The sequence below is a fragment of the Xyrauchen texanus genome, chromosome 12 (genome assembly GCF_025860055.1).
Source record: "Xyrauchen texanus isolate HMW12.3.18 chromosome 12, RBS_HiC_50CHRs, whole genome shotgun sequence".
Lineage (NCBI taxonomy): Eukaryota > Metazoa > Chordata > Actinopteri > Cypriniformes > Catostomidae > Xyrauchen > Xyrauchen texanus.
The window spans coordinates 3,782,140-3,805,855 of NC_068287.1; the positions used below are offsets into that span (position 1 = coordinate 3,782,140).

The 23,716-nt window shown below is 42.7% G+C and overlaps 1 protein-coding gene across 2 annotated transcripts in view; it reads left to right on the forward strand.

Annotated features, from left to right (window-relative positions):
- Nucleotides 1–23,716, forward strand: part of prkcab (protein kinase C, alpha, b) — a 247,828-nt gene that overhangs the window by 157,147 nt on the left and 66,965 nt on the right. For both annotated transcript variants that reach the window (XM_052139685.1, XM_052139686.1), the window contains exons 4-5: nt 12,306–12,417; nt 15,844–15,972. In XM_052139685.1, the coding sequence (XP_051995645.1) occupies nt 12,306–12,417; nt 15,844–15,972 (241 nt within the window). The remainder of the gene's footprint in view (nt 1–12,305; nt 12,418–15,843; nt 15,973–23,716) is intronic.

The window sequence follows — 23,716 nt, forward strand, 5'->3', positions numbered from 1 at the left end:
AGGAAGCAGGAGACAGCAAAATCCAACCAAAAGACTTTTAATTAAACAAAAGACGACACAAAAGTGCTTTTCAGCATAACGAATCGGTTACCTAACGTAACCTCGGTTCTCTCTAGATGAGGGAACGAGTATTGCGTAAGCTAGCTTACGCTACGGGAAAGATTAATCTTTTCTGAGATATTGAAGCCAAAAAATTATCCTTAATTTTGTATCATTTGTCAACGCAGTGCAGCAACTGCAGACCTTGAGCGGGCTAGCTAGCGAGCTCATTGGTTGCTCTGCAGCAACTGCTGCAGTCTATAGACGAACTTGGGCGAACTCGCGTCCAATGAGAGGCGTCCGCGCGCTTACTGCATCAAAGCCCGCCAAAATGGCCGTGGCTAGAGTGCATATAAGCGTAGTTCGTAGGCTGGAACCCTGGTTTTCATTGAATGAAGCGAAAGTCGCTCGTGGCACGAAGCACGGCCGGCTACGCAATACTCGTTCCCTCGTCTAGAGAGAACCGAGGTTACGTTAGGTAACCGATTCGTTCTCTTACGAGAGGTTCTCTCAGTATTGCGTAAGCTAGCTTACGCTACGGGAACCCATTGTCAACGCCGTGCGCGCCAAGCATCCACTGCATGAGCCCCGGGGTGGGGGACCCGGGGAGCCCTTGTGAGTGGGGAAATAATATTTGGCCGGCAAGAGTGCGGGCCAGTGTGTGTGTAATACATAAGCACATAGTGGGAAGGGAACGACAGAGCGGCGGTGCCGGTCTGTGTGGAATGAGTCTCATCAGTGCAGCTCACCAGGGGAGCTGTAGCGTATTAAACCGCTAGTAGTTTTGCCTACAGGGCGGGCACTTCCAGATTGTAAAATCTGACAAAGGTGGAGGGGGAAGCCCAGCCCGCTGCCACACATATGTCGTGAATGGAAATCCCGCTGGACCATGCCCACGATGAGGCCATGCCTCTAGTGGAGTGAGCCCTAATGCCCAACGGGCATGGCAGGTCTTTTGACGCGTATGCGGCAGCAATAGCGTCCACTATCCATCTAGACAGTGTCTGTTTCGAGGCGGCGAGACCTTTGGTGTGCCCTCCGAACGAAACGAAAAGCTGCTCAGAGCGTCTGAAAGAGGCGGAGCGCACAGTATACAATCTCAGTGCTCTGACTGGGCAAAGGAGATTGGCGTCGCGTTCGCTATCGGATGCTGGCAGCGCCGATAGGGAAATGACCTGTGCTCTGAAAGGAGTACCGATCACCTTGGGAACATAGCCGTGTCTAGGCTTTAAAATGACCTTGGAGTCACTTGGTCCAAACTCAAGACACGCAGCGCTGACAGACAGCGCGTGAAGGTCTCCCACACGCTTGACTGATGACAGGGCAGTCAGAAAACGGTTTTGAGTGAAAGGTATTTCAAATCCACGGATTGAAGCGGTTCGAAAGGGGGGGCTTTCATAGTTTCGAGAACTATAGAAAGATCCCAGATAGGAACCAATGGGGGGCGCGGGGGGTTCATCCTTCTAGCTCCCTTGAGGAAGCGGATGACCAGCTCGTTTTTTTCCCAGTGACTGGCCGTGCAGGGGTTCAGCGAACGCCGCGACGGCCGCCACATACACTTTGAGCGTGGATGGGGATCTGCCCTTATCCAGCAGCTCTTGTAAAAACACGAGCAGCAACGACACCCCACATGTCCATGGGTCCAGGTCTCTGTCGGTGCACTATTTTGAAAACACAGACCATTTTGACGCATAGAGTCTTCTCGTGGAAGGGGCTCTAGCGTGTATGATGGTGTTTATTACCCCTTCTGGCAGAGTGACGGGTAGTCGTTGATCACCCACGCAGCAGCCCAGCCTCTGGGTGGGGATGCCAGATCGTGCCGCGACCTTGAGAGAGGAGATCTGCTCTCACTGGGATGGGCCATGGCGCTGTCAGTGACAGCTGCGTAAGCTCCGGGAACCATGTCTGATTCTCCCAACGCGGGGCTATGAGGAGCACCGAGTGACGCGCTTCCTGATCCTCTGCATTACCTGTGGCAATAGCGAGACGGGAGGGAAGGCGTAAAGCGGGCGGTTGGGCCAGTCCTGGGCCAGCGGCCCTCGCTCGAGAAAAATATTGGGCAGTGAGAGTTCTCTTCTGACGCAAGAGGTCTATCTCTGCTCTGCCGAATATGCGCCATAACTTCTGGACTGTTTGAGCATGCAGGGACCATTCCCTGGAGGAATATTGTCTCTGGACAGTCTGTCTGGGCCGTCGCTCAGGTGGCCTGGCACGTGCGTCGCCCTCAGCGAGCGCAGGTGGCACTGGGACCAACTCAGTATGCGTTTCGTCAGATGGAAGAGGTTCCTGGATCTGACACCGCCCTGACGGTTTAGGTAGGATACCACATATCTGTTGTCCGAACGGACCAGGACGTGGTGACCCTGAATGACCGGGAGAAAGCGCATGCGCGTACTCGACCGCTATCATTTCCAGACAATTTATGTGAAGGAGCTTTTCCTGAACTGACCATAGGCCAAAAACCGGAGAGCTCTCGCGAGACCGCGCCCCAACCCGTGTTGGACGCGCCTGTCGAGATGACTTTTGGCGAGATACAGCTCCCATCGCCACTCCCCGCTGATACCATTCGGCTACTGTCCAGGGCTGCAGAGCTGAAATACAGGTCTGAGTCACCTTGATTGGCTGGCGGCCTGTGGCCCAAGCCCAGCGAGACGCCGGGTGTTTAGCCAATGCTGAAGCGGCGCATGCGTAGTAAACCCAGCTGAAGTACTGCTGCGGCTGAGGCCATGTAACCTAGCACTCTCTGAAATTTTTTCAGAGGCGTGAGGCTGTTCATCTGAAAGGACGCGGCTAGTCGCTGAACACGGCGCCGCTGTGTAGATAAGCGAGCCGTCATTGCCACGGAGTCTAGTTCTATTCCAAGGAAGGAAATTGCCTGACTGGGCTGTAGTGAGCTCTTGGTCCAATTGACTGCAAGACCCAAACTGTTCAGATGGCTGAGGAGAACTGTTCTGTGAGACAGAAGCTCCGTATGTGACTGTGCCATAATCAGCCAGTCGTCCAAATAGTTGAGAATTCGCAAGCCCTGACTCTGCAGGGGTGCGAGCGCCGCATCCATGCACTTCGTGAGAGTACGGGGTGCTAAAGACAGGCCGAACGGAAGGACGGTGTATTGATAAACCTGGCCGTCGAGGCTAATCTCAAGAATGGCCTGTGACGGGATTTATCTGAATCTGAAAGTAGGCATCTTTCAGATCGAGAGAGATAAACCAGTCCCCTGGCGCGTATGCACGAGGAGTTTCCTGATTGTAAGCATTTTGAACGGTCTTTTGCAAGCACCTTGTTCAAACCCCTGAGATCTAATATTGGTCTGAGGCCGCCGTCTTTCTTGGGGACAAGAAAATAACGGCTGTAAAACCCCGACTCGCTCAGCGAAGGCGGCACTTTCTCTATGGCCCTTTTGCACAGAAGGTTTGCTATTTCTGAACGAAGCATGCAGGCTGCTTCCGTGTTCACAATAGTTTCGAGCCGCACTCTGAAGCGGGGAGGGCGGCGATCGAACTGTAGCAAATAGCCCTGTTTTATTGTGCTTAACACCCATTTGGATATCCCTGGGATAGCTTCCCACGCTTTGAAGCGTAACGCTAGAGGGTGAATGGCCAAATCGCCCTGATTGCCGCACACAGCGCGCTGAACAGAATGTGTGAGCACGCTTACTGACTGCTCGCAGACAGCAGGGACAGGCTGTTCTGTGAGTGACTTCCCGATTGAGGTGAATGGGGAAAGAGTCACATCTGTTAAGTGATGAGTGAGCATAGTCACGGGCACGGGACTTACATACAGAGAAGTGTTTGCTGGCCGTGTGACAGAGCGGGCAGAGAATGGGCGCGCACACGTATCCGTGAGCGGGTTTATTGACTCTAACACTCGAGCGGGCTGTGTCCGCTTTATGTGAGTGGGCTCTGATCGGGACACGGGAAGTGTAATGCTTGTGTGCAGAGGTGAACACTGGATTGTGGGCACATTTTCTACACATAAGGCTGGTCGTGTGACAGAGCGGCCAGAGAAGGGGCGCGCGCACGGATTCGTGGGCGCGTTTATTGATTCTAACACTCGAGCGGGCTGTGTCCGCTTTATGTGAGTGGGCTCTGATAGGAACACGGGAAGTGTAATGCTTGTGTGTAGGGGTGAACACTGGATTGTGGGCACATTTTCTACACATAAGGCATGTTTGCTCTTTACAAGATTTCTTTGGGTCGCCGTGAAAACGGCGTTTGAGTGCAGGCAAGCGGGCAGTATCACCAGCTTGTTGGCTGCTGAATCCACCACTGTAGTAGCCTGAGAGAGGGGACTGACAGGGGCTGAAGCTTTGACGGTGGTCCGGCCGCGGCGGGACTGAGCCGTCGTTTTTTCAACAAGGCTAGGAGGACTTCGGTTGCTCAGGTTTCAGCGCAACCTTAGACCGAGGCCCGCGGGGGGGCGGCGGTCTGCGGCGGCTGTCTGAGCGTGATCGAGGGCGGCCGCCCTGTCAACGCTGAGAAGTCTGACTTTGTTGAGCTGGGCGCTGTGAAGAGGCTTGTGCAGGAGTCACGTGGGCGGCCTGCAGAGGAGCTAGCGCGACGCGGCAGGAAGAGGTTCATGGCTTGGGTGGCTTTCTGGACTTCTGAAAAGCGGTCAACAATGCCACTCATCGCGGAGCCGAAGAGACCGGTCGGAGAGAGCGGTGCGTTGAGGAACGTGGAGCGCTCTGCTTCTCCCATGTCGGCTAGCGTTAGCCACAGATGTCTCTCGGTCAGTCAGCGAGGCCATGCACTTCCCTAGAGCTTGGACTGCAGCTTTGGTGGCGCGAAGGGCGAGGTCCGTCGCGCTTCTTAGATCTGTAACAGCCTCTGGGTGCCTGCCTTTTTCATCCCACTCCCGAAGAAGGTCCGCTTGGAGGATCTGTAAGACGGCCATGGAGTGCAGAGCAGATGCGGCTTGGCCGGCGGCGGAATAGGCGCGGCCAACATAGGCGGAAGTCGCTCTGCAGGCCTTAGACGGGAGCACTGGCTTAGACCGCCATCTTGCGGAGGGCGGGCAAAGGTGTGCTGCTACCGAATCCTCCACCGGGGGGATGGAGGAGTAGCCCTTGAGTGTGGAGTTCCGCGGCAACGGCTCTGAAGAAAGCAGCCGTCGAGTCTGTTGGGAGCCTGCTCAGGGGGCGGTGACCACTCGAGCCCGAGGCGGTCGACGGCCTGTGTGAGGAGGCGTGTTAGTTCCCCTTCGCGGCGGCTTCGGTTCTGAGCGCTTCGAGTCGAGCCCGCAGGGACGACATCGGAAGCTCCTCGCAGAGGTTGCATCCGCCTTCAGCGAGGGCGAGCTCTGCATGCCCCAGTCCCAGGCAGAGAGCGCAGATGATGTGGCGGTCTCCGGCGCTGAGAGGGGCGCGGCATGAAGCGCAAGTGGTGCGAGGCATCTTACAAAAGACGCTCGTTACTCTTTTGTGAAGTTCGTTAAGAACTAGCTTGCTCTTAAAAATGATACGTCGCCGGATGACGTAGCTCGCAGGATGGCTGAAGGTGGCGGAGACGGCCGGCTTCTTCGAGCGCTGTCCAAGCTTGCTAGATGCCCCTCGAACGGCGACGCGGCTTCCAGTTCAGAGATGTGAAGAGCTTCGCTGAAGAGATGAAAATCAGGGTTCCAGCCTACGAACTACGCTTATATGCACTCTAGCCACGGCCATTTTGGCGGGCTTTGATGCAGTAAGCGCGCGGACGCCTCTCATTGGACGCGAGTTCGCCCAAGTTCGTCTATAGGCTGCAGCAGTTGCCGCAGAGCAACCAATGAGCTCGCTAGCTAGCCCGCTCAAGGTCTGCAGTTGCTGCACTGCGTTGACAAATGATAAAAAATTAAGGATAATTTTTTGGCTTCAATATCTCAGAAAAAATGAATCTTTCCCGTAGCGTAAGCTAGCTTATGCAATACGAGAGAACCTCTCGTAAGAGAACCAAAACATAAATGTGCACACACAAACACTGCTGCGTGCCTCTCTCTCTCTCTCTCTCCCTCTGGCGTCCCCGGCTCTCTCTCCCGCTTATTGGGGCAACTCAGCACCAGGTGTGCAACCTCACGGCCCAGCCACGCCCTACTTCTCGTCACATACCCCCAACGCCCAATTCAGGCCGGGGAATCAACCGGCCTGACCTTCTCCCTCCCCCCGCTAAGAACCTGAGTAGGATGAGGGGAGAGAGAAAGAGAGCAGGAGATCCCGAAAGAGAGACACTCTGGTTCGCCAGCCCCGAACACACTGTCACATGGTCCTTAGCCAGCTGCACTGCCTCCAGGCAGACGGCAGCGGGCTCCTCTGCCTCCATGAAAGATGTTGCGATGTCCGATTCGAACAAGTTATTCTTTTGGATCAGCTCCTTTGATTCAGTTCACAAAACTGGTATAAATGATTCAATTATAAATAAAAAATATTCAGTTTTAAAGTTCAACAGACTGGAGCGGAAGACTCTCAGTGAATAAAGACTTAAATTTTGGTCTTTTTATGACATAAAGCTACCGTATAGCTTCAGAAGACTTGAAATATAGCACAAAAGTCATATGGACTGCATTTAAGATACTTTTAAAGTGCTTTTTTTCCCTTTTTGGAGCTTCTCAGATGTGGTCACTGTATTCTTTCATTGTACGGAAAAGAAAATCAGATGGGTTTGAAAAACATGAGAGTGAGTGAATGTTGACAGAATTCTCATTTTTGAGTACACTATCTCTATAATCTCTTTAACTCCTGCTGGTTTTCATTTATAGCTTTGACTTTGCCCATGTCTCTCAGGTCATTTCTCAGAGGTGTGTTGATGAAGGTATCAGGCTGTGTTTTTCTAGAGTTCTCTGTCTCTGACTCCCCCACTGAGCTGTGGACCTCAGCCATGGAAAAAAAGCGCAAGTGTGGAAAACTGTGAGCTGCACTGACCACAAATAAAAGGTCATTGCACCGTTGGTTACGTGCACACACACGGGCACCTGCAGAGAGAAAGCACAAACACACACACACACACACACACACACACACACACACACACATTGGCCTCTCCTTCAATCCTCCCCTCATCCCATGATGACAAAGACAAAGGCAGAAGATGAGCTTTTTTATTTTCAGCAATGACTGAATCTCTGCAGATGTAAAGCTGATTATATCACACACAGCATGAGAGAGGATGAGTTAATGATGAGTAACAGTAAGAATAGACTTGAGAGAAGAGAGCACAGAGATGACAGAGAGGTGAAGACCTCTAATGCTCTGTAAGACACAGTAGATGGCAAAAGTTCATGCATGCCAACACATCCACCATTCAATGACAAAAACTGTCCATTTTTAGATCGGTTGACAAGTGCAATAAGACAAATACTTTTTAAATGGAATATAAAAGCTGCATTTTTTTAATGTTTGTTAATTAATTTGTTACAATAAAATATTTTTTTAGATTTATTTGTCAGAATTGGATCAGATCATTGAATGTTATTAAGGCTATGATATTAATAATTTTTTCGTACTCACAGTACATAGTACAAGGAAATTTGTTTCAGAGGTGGAGCAAGTCATACCAGTAACATTATAAAAGCTGTTTTATTCTACATGGAGAGGGTCCACACATGGGGGCGGCCATTTTAGAATCACATGACCAGCTGAATACTACTCACTTAATCTCAGTAACCGTCCTGTTATTTGACACTTTCACTCATTGATTAAAGTAATCATGACTGACTGTGAATACTACATTTCTACAATGTCATCTGAAACTGAAAGCTATTGATTTTAAATGATGCTACATCCGAGCCACTAGATGTCAGTGTGTGTCCAAGATGGCACAAAGACAAAATATACTGAGTGCACATTTAAGAGATCTGCCCTTATTTTGGTGAAACTTGATTGATTAAGACATTCATAATAAACCTTAATAAAGCAATTAAGCTGCTTTTGAAGTGTGCAATATGTATGATTTATTTAAACTGCTAAGGAACCTGAATTAAATCTGTTGTGCCAGATGTAAAGGGGAAGAAGAATTCTTCAAAAAGACTTCTGCAAAGGATGCAACTTCTTGTAACATACTCAAAAGTATGTACTTTCCTATCACCGACAAAGTAATTTTTGTGTGTTGTGTCAGCCATCAAGAGTTAATTCTGTGGCATTTCTGTTGCGCCATCATGAGACTAGCCGGCAACAGGGGAAAAAATGCTAGATGCTATTTAAGATGCCAGAGTAGTAATTAAAGTGCTTGAATCACTCATTGTGTGCCAGTCACTGGGTTCTTTGAGTAGCTACACTGTTTGTTTTCATCACAGTCTCTTCATTTGGCTGGACACACTTGTTTTACTTGCACTCTGGCCTTCTCAATTAGCACTTAGACAGGGCGACAAAAGCTGTCGGGAGAAAATAGCATACTACTGTACACTAGATTATATTTGAAAATAAAAGATGCCTCACCTGTTGATTCTGACTGTATTTCAGCATTAGTTCTTAGTCATACATATACGTTTACCTTGGTGTATGTTAACCCTTGTCTAAAAAAAGCCAATCATTTGACTTTAGGCAGAATGTTTGGTCAACTGGCAAGTTATTTTGTACAGGAGTTGCCTCTTTAGACAGGATGAGACCATCAGAGCAAGATGTAAAATCCCATAAATAATAAAGACAACAAACTATTTGTATACAACCCCAAATAGAAATGGCAACTGAATGATCATGTCATCTCTGACAAACATTGTTGATTTTAACATTCTGAGATGATATTCTTCTCACCACAATTGTACAGAGCGGTTATCTGAGTGACTTTGTCAGTTCAAAACAGTCTGGCCATTCTGTTGACCTCTCTCATCCGCAGAACTGCCACTCACTGAATGTTTTTTTTTTGTTTGTTTTGTTTTGTTGGCACCATTCAGAGTAAATTCTAGAGACAGTTGAGAGTAAAATCCCAGGAGATCAGCAGTTACAGAAATATTCAAACAAGCCCATCTGACACCAACAATCGTGCCACACTCAAAATCACTGAGATCACATCCCATTCTGATGGTTGATGTGAACATTAACTGAAGCTCCTGACCCATATATGCATGATTTTTATTCACTGCACTGCTGCCACATGGTTGGTTGATTAGATAATCGCATGGATGATTGTTGGTGCCAGACAGGCTGTTTTGAGTGTCTCTAGAATTTACTCTGAATGGTGCCAAAAACAAAAAACAGCCAATGAGGGGCTGTTCTGTGGACGGAAATGCCTTGTTGATGAGAGAGGTCAACAGAGAATTGTCTGACTGGTTAGAACTGACTAAGTCTACGGTAACTCAGATAACCGCTCAGTACAATTGTGGTGAGAAGAATATAATCTCAGAATGCTGTTCTGAGATGCGGGTTGGTTCTGTTTTGGTGGCACGAGGGGGACATATACAATATTAGGCATGTGGTTTTAATGTTGGGGCTGATCGATGTATAACTAAAAACAAATATACTAACCTGTTCCCACACCCTATGCATCATTATAGAGCCAAAAGTCGGCAGCTGGTTAGCGATGTTGCTAGTATGCCTAAAGCTTTTAGTGAACACCTTAAGGATCAACAAACTTATGCAAAGTGCATCGTTATTTTATAATCATAAAGTAAGTATCTAAAACAAAAAGGCTAATTTTGCTTGCTAAAATGTGTCTGTGATTGTAATTGTTAGGATTTATTTTTCTAAAGAAAGCTGTTTTATTGATTGATTACACATTAAGTGGGCTGTTTCTGTTTAATTTTAATTTAGAAGTAAGCTACATTTATTTTTTCAGAGCGGTTAATGTTTAAACTGTTCTTTTCTGTAGAAGTTCATGTGGCATTTATTTGCAGCCTGATCTCACATGTTTTGATAACTGCCAGCTTAAAGTTTCTTGGGACATGCCCTAAGGATAAGAGGAGTTAATAATAAAAAGAAGAGGTTCTGAGATTACGGGAAACACCTCTTTTAAAAGCTTAGTCAGTATTTTATCTAACAGTCATGTTGTTGGTTTTGATGTTGTTGTTATATTTCTGCAAAGCAAAATTATGTGCTGTATTACAAATTTGTATTACACATCTGTTTCCCATTAAATGTCCAAGGGAGGGAGGGAGGGGGGGGGGTTAAAGTGAGTAAAATGTGTCAAAATTAGACAAGGCTTTAAAAAATCCTAATCAGCCATTGTACTTGTGATTTGTGTGAAAGTAAATAAAACGCACAGTTGTCGTAGCACCTGCAGTGTTCATTTCAGCAGGAAACTGCGGCAAAACGAAGAATGAGGCACATGAATTGGTTTCCAAGTGGACCTCTGTTTCCTTTGCTTTCTTACTTCTGGAAGTTAACATCTTATGGTATGTGGACATGCTGTCTGCGGTTTGGTTTGGTCTAGTGTTGCCACCCATCTAGTAAAATATGGTGTAACGCAATTCAGTGGGAAGGAGGAGGCAAGAACCAGCTTTACGATACAAATAATATTTTTAATGATAAACTTAAAAGACACAAACACACATGACGACATCTCTCTCTCCCGCACAATCCTCTGCAGTCGGCCTTTATCCCTCTCGGAAGCTTGATTAGCCTGATAAGGGACCGGGTGTGTAGAATCACGACCCGGCCCCGCCCTCCACTCTGCCACATATGGGATAATCCCATATTTAAAGATAAAGTGATGCTTCCCTTATTTAAGCTAGTCCGATGGCATCACAGTTCAATATTGTTAATTTAACTTTGAAATTAATTGGAAATGTTGCCACCGGTGGGTAAAGGACCATATGAAAATTCCACACATTGTGCTAAAACGTGCTAAATCTGTGACACGTGTGGGAAGAGACTGTCTGAAATATCAGCCAACTAACCCCCAACCACCCACCCCTAGGTCAGGATCTCTAGAGCAGGGATATTCAGTTAAATTCCAAGAGGTCCAGTCTCCACAGTTCCTTCCCAGCAATGGTCGGGAAAATTATACGTAGTTTACATTGTGTCAGTAGTCATATGGCTATGAAATTATATAATATATTTTTTGGAATAGTTTTTATAACTTGCCATGTTGGCAGAAATAGTTCTAAGAAATAAAAAATCTCTTTAAAACAGCAGGGATGAGGACATTTGGGGCCCAGAGACAGCCAAAGTTGCAGGGTCTGAGAGATCTTCTTCCAAAGGATTAAAATATTTTATCAAGACTTCGTCAGTCGAAGGCACTTGTATATAAATATAAAAAAATACGATCAACAGATCGTTTTGAAGATGAATGACAGCTGTCCAGTTTTTGTGTTTAAATATTTTTACATTCAGAATATATAGTATGTGTACGGGACATAGGAGGCATTTTGACAGATAAAAAATACTGTATGGGGGTTCAGGGGTGTCCCCTGATCGAAAATTCATACAAATTTTAGTCCGAATCAACAATTTTTATATTTTTCTTAAAGTGAGAATCTACTAACAAACAAACAAACAAAAAATCATGTAGTGCTGAATGCGCTATTTTCGTTCTGTGCGCGTACACACGTATGCTTACTCAATCACAGCCAGGTGTTAGATAACTAGCACAAAGATTTAGATCTCATTCCGGATTGAATCGTCCTTTGGTCCGGATTCGGACTGGAGTCAGCCTATTGAGTACCTCTGCTCTAGAGACAGTGTCCCGTATTTTACAACATCAAATGTCAAAACGTCCAACGTCAAAAACTCTAGACTGGTCCCATGGCTAATTTGTGAATCTGGAGCTTTCAACAGTCACTTGAGACCCAAACCTGGGCTTTTGTTCTGCTGTGTTGTTCTGAAAAAGCTGGGCTTTTATTTGCTCAGTTGGTTCTGGAAATGAGGGCAAAGGTTTCTGTTTAGTGATAGAGATTTCTTTCCAAAGCTCGTAGCCTATTTGACTCAAAACTCTTTCTCAATATTGTCACACAGCAGTTGAAACTGACAGCTCTTTATGAATGTTGGCTTAATAGTTTAATTATGGGATGACTCAAGACCCCTCAACTCACATAAGAGCAAATTCACATTCTCGTTTATTTCCCATCACTCATAGACAGATTAATCGGTGGCTCTATTTGCATGCCCCATTGAAATAACCATTCAGAGTTATGATTAACTTCCTGCATATAAAACAACCTCTCTGAAACTCTTTCAGTGGGGTAAAAGAGAAACCTACATTATTAAGAGCATCCCTGTTACTTTTAAGTATTAAACTTTGGCTTATAACTTGTCCTGTACAATTTACAGACATGAATGTTCAAATGTGTACATTGTGTACACTGTGTACATTGTAAGTGATCAACTTTTGATTTTGATTTTGTTTTCTTGGACTTCTCTGCAGGACCCCAGAAGCAAGCACAAATTTAAGATCCACAGCTACGGCAGTCCAACCTTCTGCGATCACTGCGGCTCACTGCTGTACGGACTCATACACCAGGGGATGAAATGTGACAGTGAGTGAAAACCTCCCACCAACTTTTTAAAGAACTTCATCACTTTTGTTACATTTATGTTACATACAGTAAAATAGCAAGACCTGAAAATATCCATATGTTCTTTGTAAGACAGCAAAGACAAACGCTCCTATCACTGCTTCTGCAAGCCCCAAATAGCCTTAGAAGACTGAATAGAATATAAGACTGTTGTCTTCAAAATGAACCATTTTCTACTCATCTGTGAGCTTGCTTGGGTCAAAAATACAATAATATGTCTCAGATGTTCAGAACTAAATCTGAATTCCAGCAAAAAATAAATTATTGACAAAATACGTTCCTGTCTCAGAAAGCTTCTAGTCCACTCAGAGGCCGAGATATTCTATGAAATAGTGGAGAATCACAAAATAGACTGAATTCCTATGGACGAACACATGGGGAGTGCTCAGCTCATTTTTAGATCTGTATATTGTGATGCAGGGTTTCCCAAACTGTGATAGAGTGTAGAGATTGTGTCTAAAAATATGTCCGTCACGTTACTGATTTTTAAAACGTGTGATTCCAAATGTTGTCCGCCATTTAACAAATAAAAAAAAAACAAGAATACAACTAAAAAAAAGGGCATCAATTTTCATTTAAACCAAACTTTTGTATATGGCTTCAGTGCAATTTTCTTACCTCAATTAGATGAGAGCGCTCTCTCTCTCTCTCCCCCCTCCATATGTGTGTGTGTGAGAAAGAGAGCAAGAGTGCATACTCTCATGGAATGGACTGATGGTGAGAAATGGATATTTTAATGCTACTCTCCATAAAAGACATGATGTAGCATAATTACTTTCATTATCAGCAACCCAATCATGTTTTAAAAAAAACAAATTCATTAACATGCTTTGACCTGTAGTCCTGAAAAATCCATAGGTGATAGCTGTTCCTCCTTGCCTGTACTGTTAACTGCTTAAGTGCTGGAACTCACTGCATTACCGACCGGTTGACAGAGGCTTTAAAATATAGGCTAATCATGTATAATTACCTAAAATATTTTTTGAAGTATGGGGACATGTCCACCCACCACATGTTATACACAAATGTAATGGCATAGATTTCTAAAACTTTTAGGGAAATTAAAACAAATAAATACAGAAATAAAATAGACTATTACACAAAGACATATAAAAACAGATTGTTTGACAAGTTTTTCTTTTCTTTTGTGTGTGTGTGTGTGTGTGTGTGTGTGTGTGTGTGTGTGTGTGCACGTGGTGCATTTTAAAGAAATGTTCCTGGTTCAATACAAGTTAAGCAAAATCGACTGCATCTGTGACAATGTTGATAACTATAATAACTATAAAAATGTATTTCGACTCGTCTCTGCATTTCTTTAAAATTAGCGAGATTACAATGAGGCACTTACAGTGGAAGTGAATGTGGACAATTTTTGGAGGGTTTAAACAGAAATGTGAAGCTTATAATTTTATAAAAGTACTTGTGTTAATTCTTCTGTTCGCTATCTGTCACTCACTCGACGTTGTATTGATGAAGTGACACTAAGGGTCACTCTTGGGAGCCCGAGACACCTCTGATCTTTGATAAAAGGCCAATGGGAATTGGCTACCCCGCACATACGGGTATAAAGGAGCTGGCATGCAAACCGCTCATTCAGATTTTCTCTTCGGAGCCGAGCGGTCGCTATTCATTGAGCTGAATTCCCACGGCTTCCATTGACTTCTGCTGGATTCTGATGGGGCATTACAGCGGCTTCTCCCACTGTGCACTGGTACATTGCAGAAAGCGCCCCTGAGCGCTTCGGCTGAACAACTAATAGAGTATATTCTAAAAGAGTATACATCCAAAAAGAGTATATTCTAAAAGAGCGGCACACATGGAAATGAGAATGAGCTGATTTGGGGACCTCAATGGGACCACCTCCTCCGGGCATTTTCCCACGGACCTCCCATTCCCCAGAACGCTTGTTTGCCCCGAACGGGCTTCCGGATGAGTGCGCCGGGTCGTCTCGGAGTTTCAATGTCCCTTGACTCAGCACGGCCACAGGGCTCAAGCCCCTTCAACATGGCGCCTCAGGCTCCGCCCCGCCATGAGGCCCTACCCACCGGTACGTCTGACGAGATTGTCCCCTTGGTCCCCCTCATGCGGAGCTTGTATGAAAATTAAACATGCATTTTTATAATTTTTTTTACGATTTCTTTTTATAGTTTGTCTAATGGTACTAAAACAGTTTAATGTAAAAATATATATATATTTACATTTTCTGCTAATTCATTTATATGTCAGGCTTTACAGGGGCAGAGCAAACAGAGCCTGAATCACAATCTTTCAAAGACAGGATAATAAAAACAACTGTATATTCACCATAAAATTGTTTACTTTGGAAGGTGCAGTTAACTAAACGCACATCTTAGATTCAGAGGTGCAAGTTATGGAAAAAATGATTTAGAAATCAAGAGCATATAAATGCACATCTCAAAATATACTAATTAATATTTGTTTAATTTGAGTTGTGCGGTTATACTTACTTTTTTTCTATCATAACATTGTAAACATATACATCATTATTTATGAATTATTGGAATCTTTTTTTTTTCTATAAAATGAGATAAATATTTCCCAGTTAGTACTCTCTATGTATGTAAGGTGAGCTTTTCAATTTAGATGTAAATATTGCAGACAGCAGCAAAAATATGCAGCAGAGCTTAAAGGGTTAAAACAAAACAAAACATTGCCAGTGTGGAATATTTTCTTCTTTTTGTTTTAAGCATAAATGTCATTTCATTCCCCTTTTGTTTAAGGATGTTTAGATATTTTTACTGGAAAACCAGACAAAAATACCGACTTAGAACACAATTATTGCAGTGCATCTAAGACCAGATTCTTAACCAGATCTAAAAGGAACCTGTAACAAAATGAAATAACTGTCCTCAGATCAGGGTGAAAGGATAGCTCTTGCCCCAGGCCTCTCTCAGCATCTCTCTCTCTCTGCTGTCTGTGTGGGGAGACTCATCTCTCAGGAACATATGGAGGTCAAATGGGATTTCAACTATATTGTACATTCCTTGTTAATTTGAACTAGAATATTCCTGTTTTCAGACCCCTGTCTGCTTCTATCCCCATCCGTCAGTCTCGCCCTCTTGCTCTGGTGGGAAAGTTATCACAGATTATAATGAGATCAGATTGCAGTAAATTTATGTGGAATTGCAACATGCTTGTAATTAATTTTTGACAATCTGCTCGTCCACACCTCACTGAGATGATTAAGCCAAATTTATCACGTCAACTGTATCTTGATGTCTCAAAATGTAATAACTTTCAGCTTTCACTGCATAATATGTCATGTTGAAGTAAAATGAGTTGTGAATGTGGCATCATGTTGACTTTAATATGTGTAATGCTACAGTGTTTACAGCTGAATCTCTCTCTTGTTTCTCTCGTTCTCAGCGTGTGACATGAACGTTCATAAGCAGTGTGTGATGAATGTGCCGAGTCTGTGCGGGACAGATCACACAGAGCGCAGAGGAAGACTGTTCCTCAAGATCGATGTCAGCGCAGACAGACTTCATGTCACAGGTCAGCATACACAAAGCACTGGAAACATCATAACAGCATTACATCAAAACACTGGCACAGAGTGAGCTACAACTAATTCAGTCTTTTTGATTGATTCAAAGAACCGGCTCTTATGTTCCTTTCATTTGAACTCATGTTGTTATATTTTAACTTGTTAACTTGTTGAAGAATCGAACCACACTGGCCACTCTGTAAATGTGTTGCTGTGTGAAACCAGTGTGGGAATCGGATTATAGTACTTGTAATTCACAAACTGCCAGTTAGCATTAAGCTATCATGGCAGAACATGTTTTCAGGGCTGAATGGGATTGTGTGTGTGTGTGTGTGTGTGTGTGTGTGTGTGTGTGTGTGTGTGTGTGTGTGTGTGTGTGTGTGTGTGTGTGTGTGTGTGTTTGTGTGTTTGTGTGTGTGTGTTTGTGTGTGTGTGTGTGTGTGTGTGTGTGTGTGTGTGTGTGTGTGTGTGTGTGTGTGTGTGTGTGTGTGTGCTCAGGGTCACAGCAGGACACAGGCAGCAGGTATGATGCAGCTTAAGTGCCAGATGTCTGGCCTGATGCTTGTGTCATGCTGTGATGACGATTGGGGGAGGGGGCATGTATGCCAGCCTGTGCCCGCTCAGAGAATCCTGTGCCCACACGTTTGGCACATATTTCCTGCTATGTGAATATCAGCCCTGCTTATCTGTGCCCTTACAGTCATACACACACTGGAGTCAAACAGAGGCTGAATGGAGTGTTTGCTGATAACTATAAATGCAAATGAATTATGGATATTTAATCACGATTCCTGTTAGCAGTTCTACAGGTGGGCGACTCTCATGAAATCTGTCAAGAAATGTCCAGGTCATATTTCAGCACATAGCAACAAGAAACAAAGTATCATAACTTTAATGCAAAAAAAAAAAAAAAAAATAGAATTCTCTAATTTATGGCACAATACATATGTAAAGAACAATTGTAAGTAAACATCATGGTGGTATTTGTAGCTAATTTAGTTTTGCTGATTAAAAAAAGTGTGTCAAGACTGTATTATGTATTTACATATTTTTCACAAAGCAATATTATTTAATGTTACTAATGTCGTCTTTATTTTCTTTAAGCAATATAAATATATATATATATATACATTATATATTCTTCTGAACCTGCAGTTGTTTCCTTAAGCAGCTGTTTGTACCTGATCTAACCCTTAAATCTAGTTTAGTTGGTGTAATCTAATGTATTAAGGTTGAATGAGTGATGTTGAATAATTTTGTTGTTGTTGTTGAATAAAAGTTCATTTAGATGTTACCACATGAAGCACATTTTTTAGGTCAAAGTTTTTTCCAGTGTGCTCAATGCTACTAAGCGGCCATACTATACACTATTATTTTATTCCCTGAAGTGCACTTATAATATAAAAATAAATAAAATGGGAACACTTTACATTGAGGATCCCTTTGTTAAGGGTTTATAAACTGGGTTATTAATGATTAATAACTCATCTATAAACGCATTATAAATCATTTATATGCAGTTATAACAACATGAATATAAAGGGTGACTTTCATGCAGTATCAGCCAAAATAATTACCAATTTAAACTCACATTTTATAAATGCTTAAGTAACATACTTATTCATACTTATTTTAATCAAAATCATGAAACTCAATGTCATGATGCAGGTCATGTGTGAATTAAGTTACAATATATGTAAAGTACCTTGTAATACAAATCGTAATGTAAAGTAATGTGGATCTACAAAGTTATTTAGCAACCTTTGAAAAAAGGTATTTCAATGCAAGCTGGACAATCGTGGCCTGTTTATTAAGTTACCCATGAACCCTTTACTGTATTAATGACATACCAACATTAAGCTATGAAAGTGTACCTTAATGTAAAGCAGCGGTTCGCAACCTTTTCTGATGAATGCCTGATTTTAACGATTGATTATTATAAGTGATAAACGCCTCATTTGTAACTTAACACCCCCATCTCTACGTTTTTTTACAATACATTTTTGTTGTATTTATTTATCTTTTGATTTTACTTTATGAATTTATCAGCATTCTCCAAGCCTCCCCTGAATTGCTCTGGCACCCCCAGTTTAAAAACCATAGGTCAAACGTTATAAAATATCCTTTGTATATATACATGAATGTGTTTGCTTTTGCTAATGATAGTGTAAGCATGCCCTTTTCTGTTCTGTACTGATGTATGCTCATTTATGTATGGTATAATATGTATGATACATTATGTAATCTTGAAGCATTAAAAGTCACTCGCTAATAAATGGAGTGCAGGAGTTGGAAACTATTTAATTGTCTCTTAATTGTTCACTTTACATTAAGGTTCACTTTCATAGGTTATTCATTAATTAATAGTTCTCAGGTGTCCACTTTACATTTAGAATGACTTTAATACATTTTTAATGTAGGTAACTGTGGCAGGGCGGAGGGCGGTAAACTAAGCCTCCAAGAGGGATAAAGGCAGATGGCAGACGGTGGTGCGAGGAGAGAGAGATCGTTTATGGGCATGTCCGTCGTGTGTGTTTGTGTCATTTGTTTAAGTTTATTATTAAAATATTATTTATATTATCAAGCCGGTTCTCACCTCCTCCTTTCCATTGAATCCCTTTACACTGGTGCCGAAACCCGGGAAGGAGGAGGGATGCCCGTCGCGGAGTCCTCGACACTGCCGTCCACCCAGGGGAGCGCCGCTGCCATCCACCGGGGGAGGGAGTAGACCGACTGCCCGGACGCGGTGAACGGTTGCCGTCCGCGAGGCGAGTGGGGACTGGACTTCCCGACCGCCTGGAGCGATGGAGCCGCTGCCAGGGGCGGAGGAGAGCCCTGCCATCCCCCAGAAACATGGAGGGGTTGGAAGAAGACCGCCGTCCACGAGGGGAGGAGGGAAGTGTTCCCCGACCACCTGGAGCGGTAGGGCCGCTGCCAAGGGCGGAGGAGTGTCCCCACGAGTCGCCGAGAACGCGGAGGGGCGTTCTGCCCGCCAGGGGTCGTGAGTCTGACTCCGGTCCGCCCGGGGAGAAGGGGCTGTCGTCCGCCTGAGAGGGTGGAGAAGTGATCAAGGTGTATCGGAGAACCGTCGAGTAGGTTTTTTTTTTTCATCTCTCTCTCCTCTCTCTCTCTCACTGCTGCGCCTTTTCCTTCTCGTTTAAATGTTTTTTTTTTTGGGGGGGTGTACTACACTGTTACAGGAAGTACCCCACTTTAATTATTTCTGTTTCCCTCCCCTTGTCCCCTCCCTCATCCAGGTAGATGGGGATGACCTGCCGGCAGACCAGGCTTAAAGCACGCCCTCCCCCAGGGAAGGGGGGGGGGTGTGCGTCAGGCCGGGGGCTCCCCAGCCTGAGAGAACGAGGGAGGAATGTGGCAGGGCGGAGGGCGGGTCGTGATTATACACACCCGGTCCCTTATCAGGCTAATTAAGCCTCCAAGAGGGATAAAGGCTGATGGCAGACAAGAGAGCGAGGAGAGAGAGATAGTTTACGGACATGTCCGTCATGTGTGTGTTTGTGCCATTTGTTTAAGTTTATTATTTAAATATTATTTATATTATCAAGACGGTTATCGCCTCCTCCTTTCCATTGAATCCCTTTACAGTAACCTATTAATAAATGCTCACAGGTGTTCACTTTACATTAAGGTACATCTTTTATAGCTTACTGACGTTCATAATTCATTAATAAATAGTTCACAGGTGTCCACTTCACATTAGACACATTTTCATAGGCTGATAATGCTGGTAAAAAGTGGTTCATGGTTACTCATTAATAAACAATTCATGGTTGTCCATTTTGCATTAAGGTACATTTTTTTAAGTTACAGAGGTTGATAAATGAATCTTAAAGGATTGTAATGTATAATTATTGTTAGTTCAAAAATAACCCATCAAATAAAAGGTATGTTTTTGATAAACAACAGAGAAATCTGAATTGTTGTACACTGTGGATGAGCACGAAGACCTGAAAAGTGACTGTAATTAATATTAACTCAAACACCATAATAGTCTATTAGTGCTGGATCATGACATAAACCATGAATTTTGACATTTCATGGTTTTGATTCAAATGTGTAAATATGTATCTTTAATCATTTATATCATGTGTGTTAAAATTGGCTCACTGCTTGGCAGGTTCTGCATGAAAGACACCTCTTTTATTCATGCTTTTGTAACAGATTATCAATGATTTATAATGCATTTGTAGCTGAATTATTAGTCACTAATGAACCGCTTTATAAACCCTTAACAAAGGGAACCTTAATTTAATGTGTTACCAAAAAAATACAGTTTTTGTTACTGTAACTTTCCATTGGTTTCCCTCTGTTTATCTATGTGGTTCACACTATTGTTCATCAGGTTAAGTGTCTGAATACTGAATAGGTGTTAATATGTAAAATGGATGGTCATATGATAATCAGCTCATGGTTGTCACATAAGTAGCCTTCTAGTGATCTTCTAAAAAGGGGTTTTCAATGGCTGATACCAATACCAATATCTAGAGAACATATATATGATGAGTCTGCTTCCAAACCTATCCTGGAGGCCCCTCAAGACTGCACATTTTGAATGTCTCCCTTTTCTGACACACCCATTTCAGGTCTTGACTACTAATGAGCGGATGAGTTGAATCATGTTTGATTAGGGATATATCCAAAAATGTGTAATGTTGGGAGAAAATTATTTCTTCTCCTCGAATCTGATTAGCCCAATGATTTTGAGTCTTCTGAATCCATTCACCTTAAAAAGAAATTATTAAAAAAAATCAGTTCATTGACCATTTCTGCTGATTACATATTTGCACCAGTAGGTGGCAACAAATGAACATCTATAATGTGTTATGTAATTGCAAAGTGAAATGTAAATTACTCGATATTACTTATCTGTTTGTTGAACTGCTGTAAAAAAAGCAATATCATACATGTTAACTGGCGTTGATTTCCTTCAGTGTCGTGCCTTTGACTGAATCACAGCTGTTCTGATATTCAGAACAACAGCACTCTTGCTCATGTGATACTACTTAAATAGCAAGTGAGATGCTCACAAATATACTGATGTTAACATGTATTGCTTACAATATTGTAAATCATTCATCATCCATTGACAAGGCTCTTAGTTAGTTTTTGGATGCAAAATGAACTAAAACTTCTATTAATCACCATAAAGATTCATTCACGTATTTATTCAGTGACTCTAAGTAAAGAATAAATCTTGTTTGCTATGAGATGTCATATAAGTTTACAGAGAACTGAATTGGTAATTTCCTGTATTCTGTGGTAATGTAGTGTTTATATAGTCAAACGAAGGAAATGTTTGTTGTGTCTGGACAGGTCATCTGCAGGGGCTTGAGGGGATTCATCATGGGGTCTGAGTGTTCAGCACTCTTAAGTGAAGTTGATTAAATCTGTCCAACTAAGAACAAAACAGATACACAGAGTACAAACAAACACCCCTCAGGCAGGCTGGTTTCCTCTGCTTCCGCAGATTCTGAGACATACAAATAGCAATGATGGTCTTCTGTCCTGAAACCTGCCAAAGCCGTAAATGATGCATGGTGATTTGTCCACACAGGCCTGTTTAAAATCAATATTTCAGTCATAACAGCTCTTGCCATAACTTTAAGGTGTAATAACTGTAGGATATTTGGTATGCGACATTTAGAAGGGAACCGCTAAATTGCCCTCATTGTCACACCATTAAAAAAAATCACACCACCGCTCACAATTTCTACTGTAAAGAATTAGCTTTAATAAGTGAATTACGATTAATTCACTTATTAGAGTGATATTATTCTCATGGCTTATTGAAAATAATATCACATGTATTTAGGTACAGCGTAGAAGTGAAATCTTGTAGAAACTGTGATGAGATTATTTATCAAAATATACCATAGTCATTAATCTTTGCATACAGACAACCTTTATTACTATTCTAAACATAAATCCAATCTAACACATTTATATATATATATATATATATATATATATATATATATATATATATATATATATATATATATATATAGACAGGTTGGTGAAAAGAGTGACAGAATGTGAAATAAATGATCAATACAGTGAAAATGAACTTTATGGAGTCTGTTGACAATACCTTAAGAACCATTTATACTTCTTTGAGTCTACATTTGCTATCGGATTACCCAAAATATTTCATTAATACACCAGCACTTTGAGCACAATATTGGAGATGTACTTGCTTGTCTTTCTGGTGTTTACTTGCGTTCTTTGTGTTGCTTGGTTCTTGGTCTAAAGTTCGTTCTGTCGATGTTATGTAAGATCACAGTTATTGTCCGTATGAATTATGAGGTTAGCTTTGAAGAGAGGCCTTCTCATGGGTGTGTAAACTGTAGAGTGATGAGCTTTCTCGGACGTTGAGTCCCGAGCATCCTTGGGCCTCACGTGGCATGGACCTGGCAGTCAGCGGAGCGACCAGAAGAGAGGAAGAGAGAAGTGGAAGAGAGCGTGTCTCCCTGTTTGGAAATATTTGAATTGAAATTGGCCACATCCCCAAAGGTGTCCTGCGCCAAACAGAAGTGACTTTTCAGAGTCACATGGTCAACTGGGCTGTCTTTTCCGACAGTTGTCCGTTGTTTCATATTTTTACAAATCTCCTGCTCAAAAATAGTGCATATTTAATCATGAGCTTTTATATCTTGAGAATGGTACAAGAGACATGATATTCGTTGTCATCAGCTTTCTCTGCATACGCCAGCGAACACTTACATACTAAACATGACATTTTTTTTCATACTTGTTAATTCCTTGGTTATACCACATGGATAAAACATTACAAACATTTTAAAGAGGTACATCAGACTATAATTATTCATTTGTCAGTTATACAAGTTACCACAGTTCAAAGCAATTGTCAGGATTACCTAGCAAGACTAGGTCTTGTATAACTCGTGGATTTAAATGTATTCTGTACATTTTAGAAGGTTGATTCGGTAAAGTACTGTGACTTTGTGTAAAATGTTCCTGGATTAAGATGAAATGACTTAGTATTTGAGTCGTGCAAATCTGATGGTCTTTTGGAAACCTTTCAAGGAAAAGTCTGCTTTAAATCTGTGTGGAGGTTCAGTAGGTTGTGCAGAGGGGCCTTTCTGACCCATCACCCTTTTGCTTTAAATTAGGTTGTTTAGAGTGTCTTAACCATTTTATTATCCAAAGACAGGCCTTCAGTAGTAAGTTGAGGCTTGGTCCATTACTTTATGATGCAGAGGAATTCCTGGATTAAAAGGGTAAATCCTAGATTCAAATCATGTCGTTTCAATTCTCCTGCATGTATAATCCTACATAATGAATATGACATGTTTGTAGACTGGTAAAACTACAAAGACTTGCTAATGGTAAAATATACTTAGACATGCTTAGTTTAGACCAGTGGTGCTGGGGTGGAGGAGGGTTTCAATTAGAAAACACTCTGTTCAGCTCCAAAAAGGACAAAAAAGTCCATATAATTGTCATAAAAATAGTTAATATGACCCATGCTCTATATTCCAAGACTTATGAAGTGAAAGGAAAGCTTTGTGTGAGGAAGTTGTTATTCACTGACTGGCTTGACTAGAGCTATGGTAATCATTGACTTTATACAGTCACTGTATGGAAAACAGCAGATTGGATTTCTGCTACAAATATCTGCTTTTTGTTACAAGGGTGCATAAATGATGGCAGAATCTTCATTTTTGAGTGAACAATTAATTTAAGACAACTCATTGCGTTAACAGATAA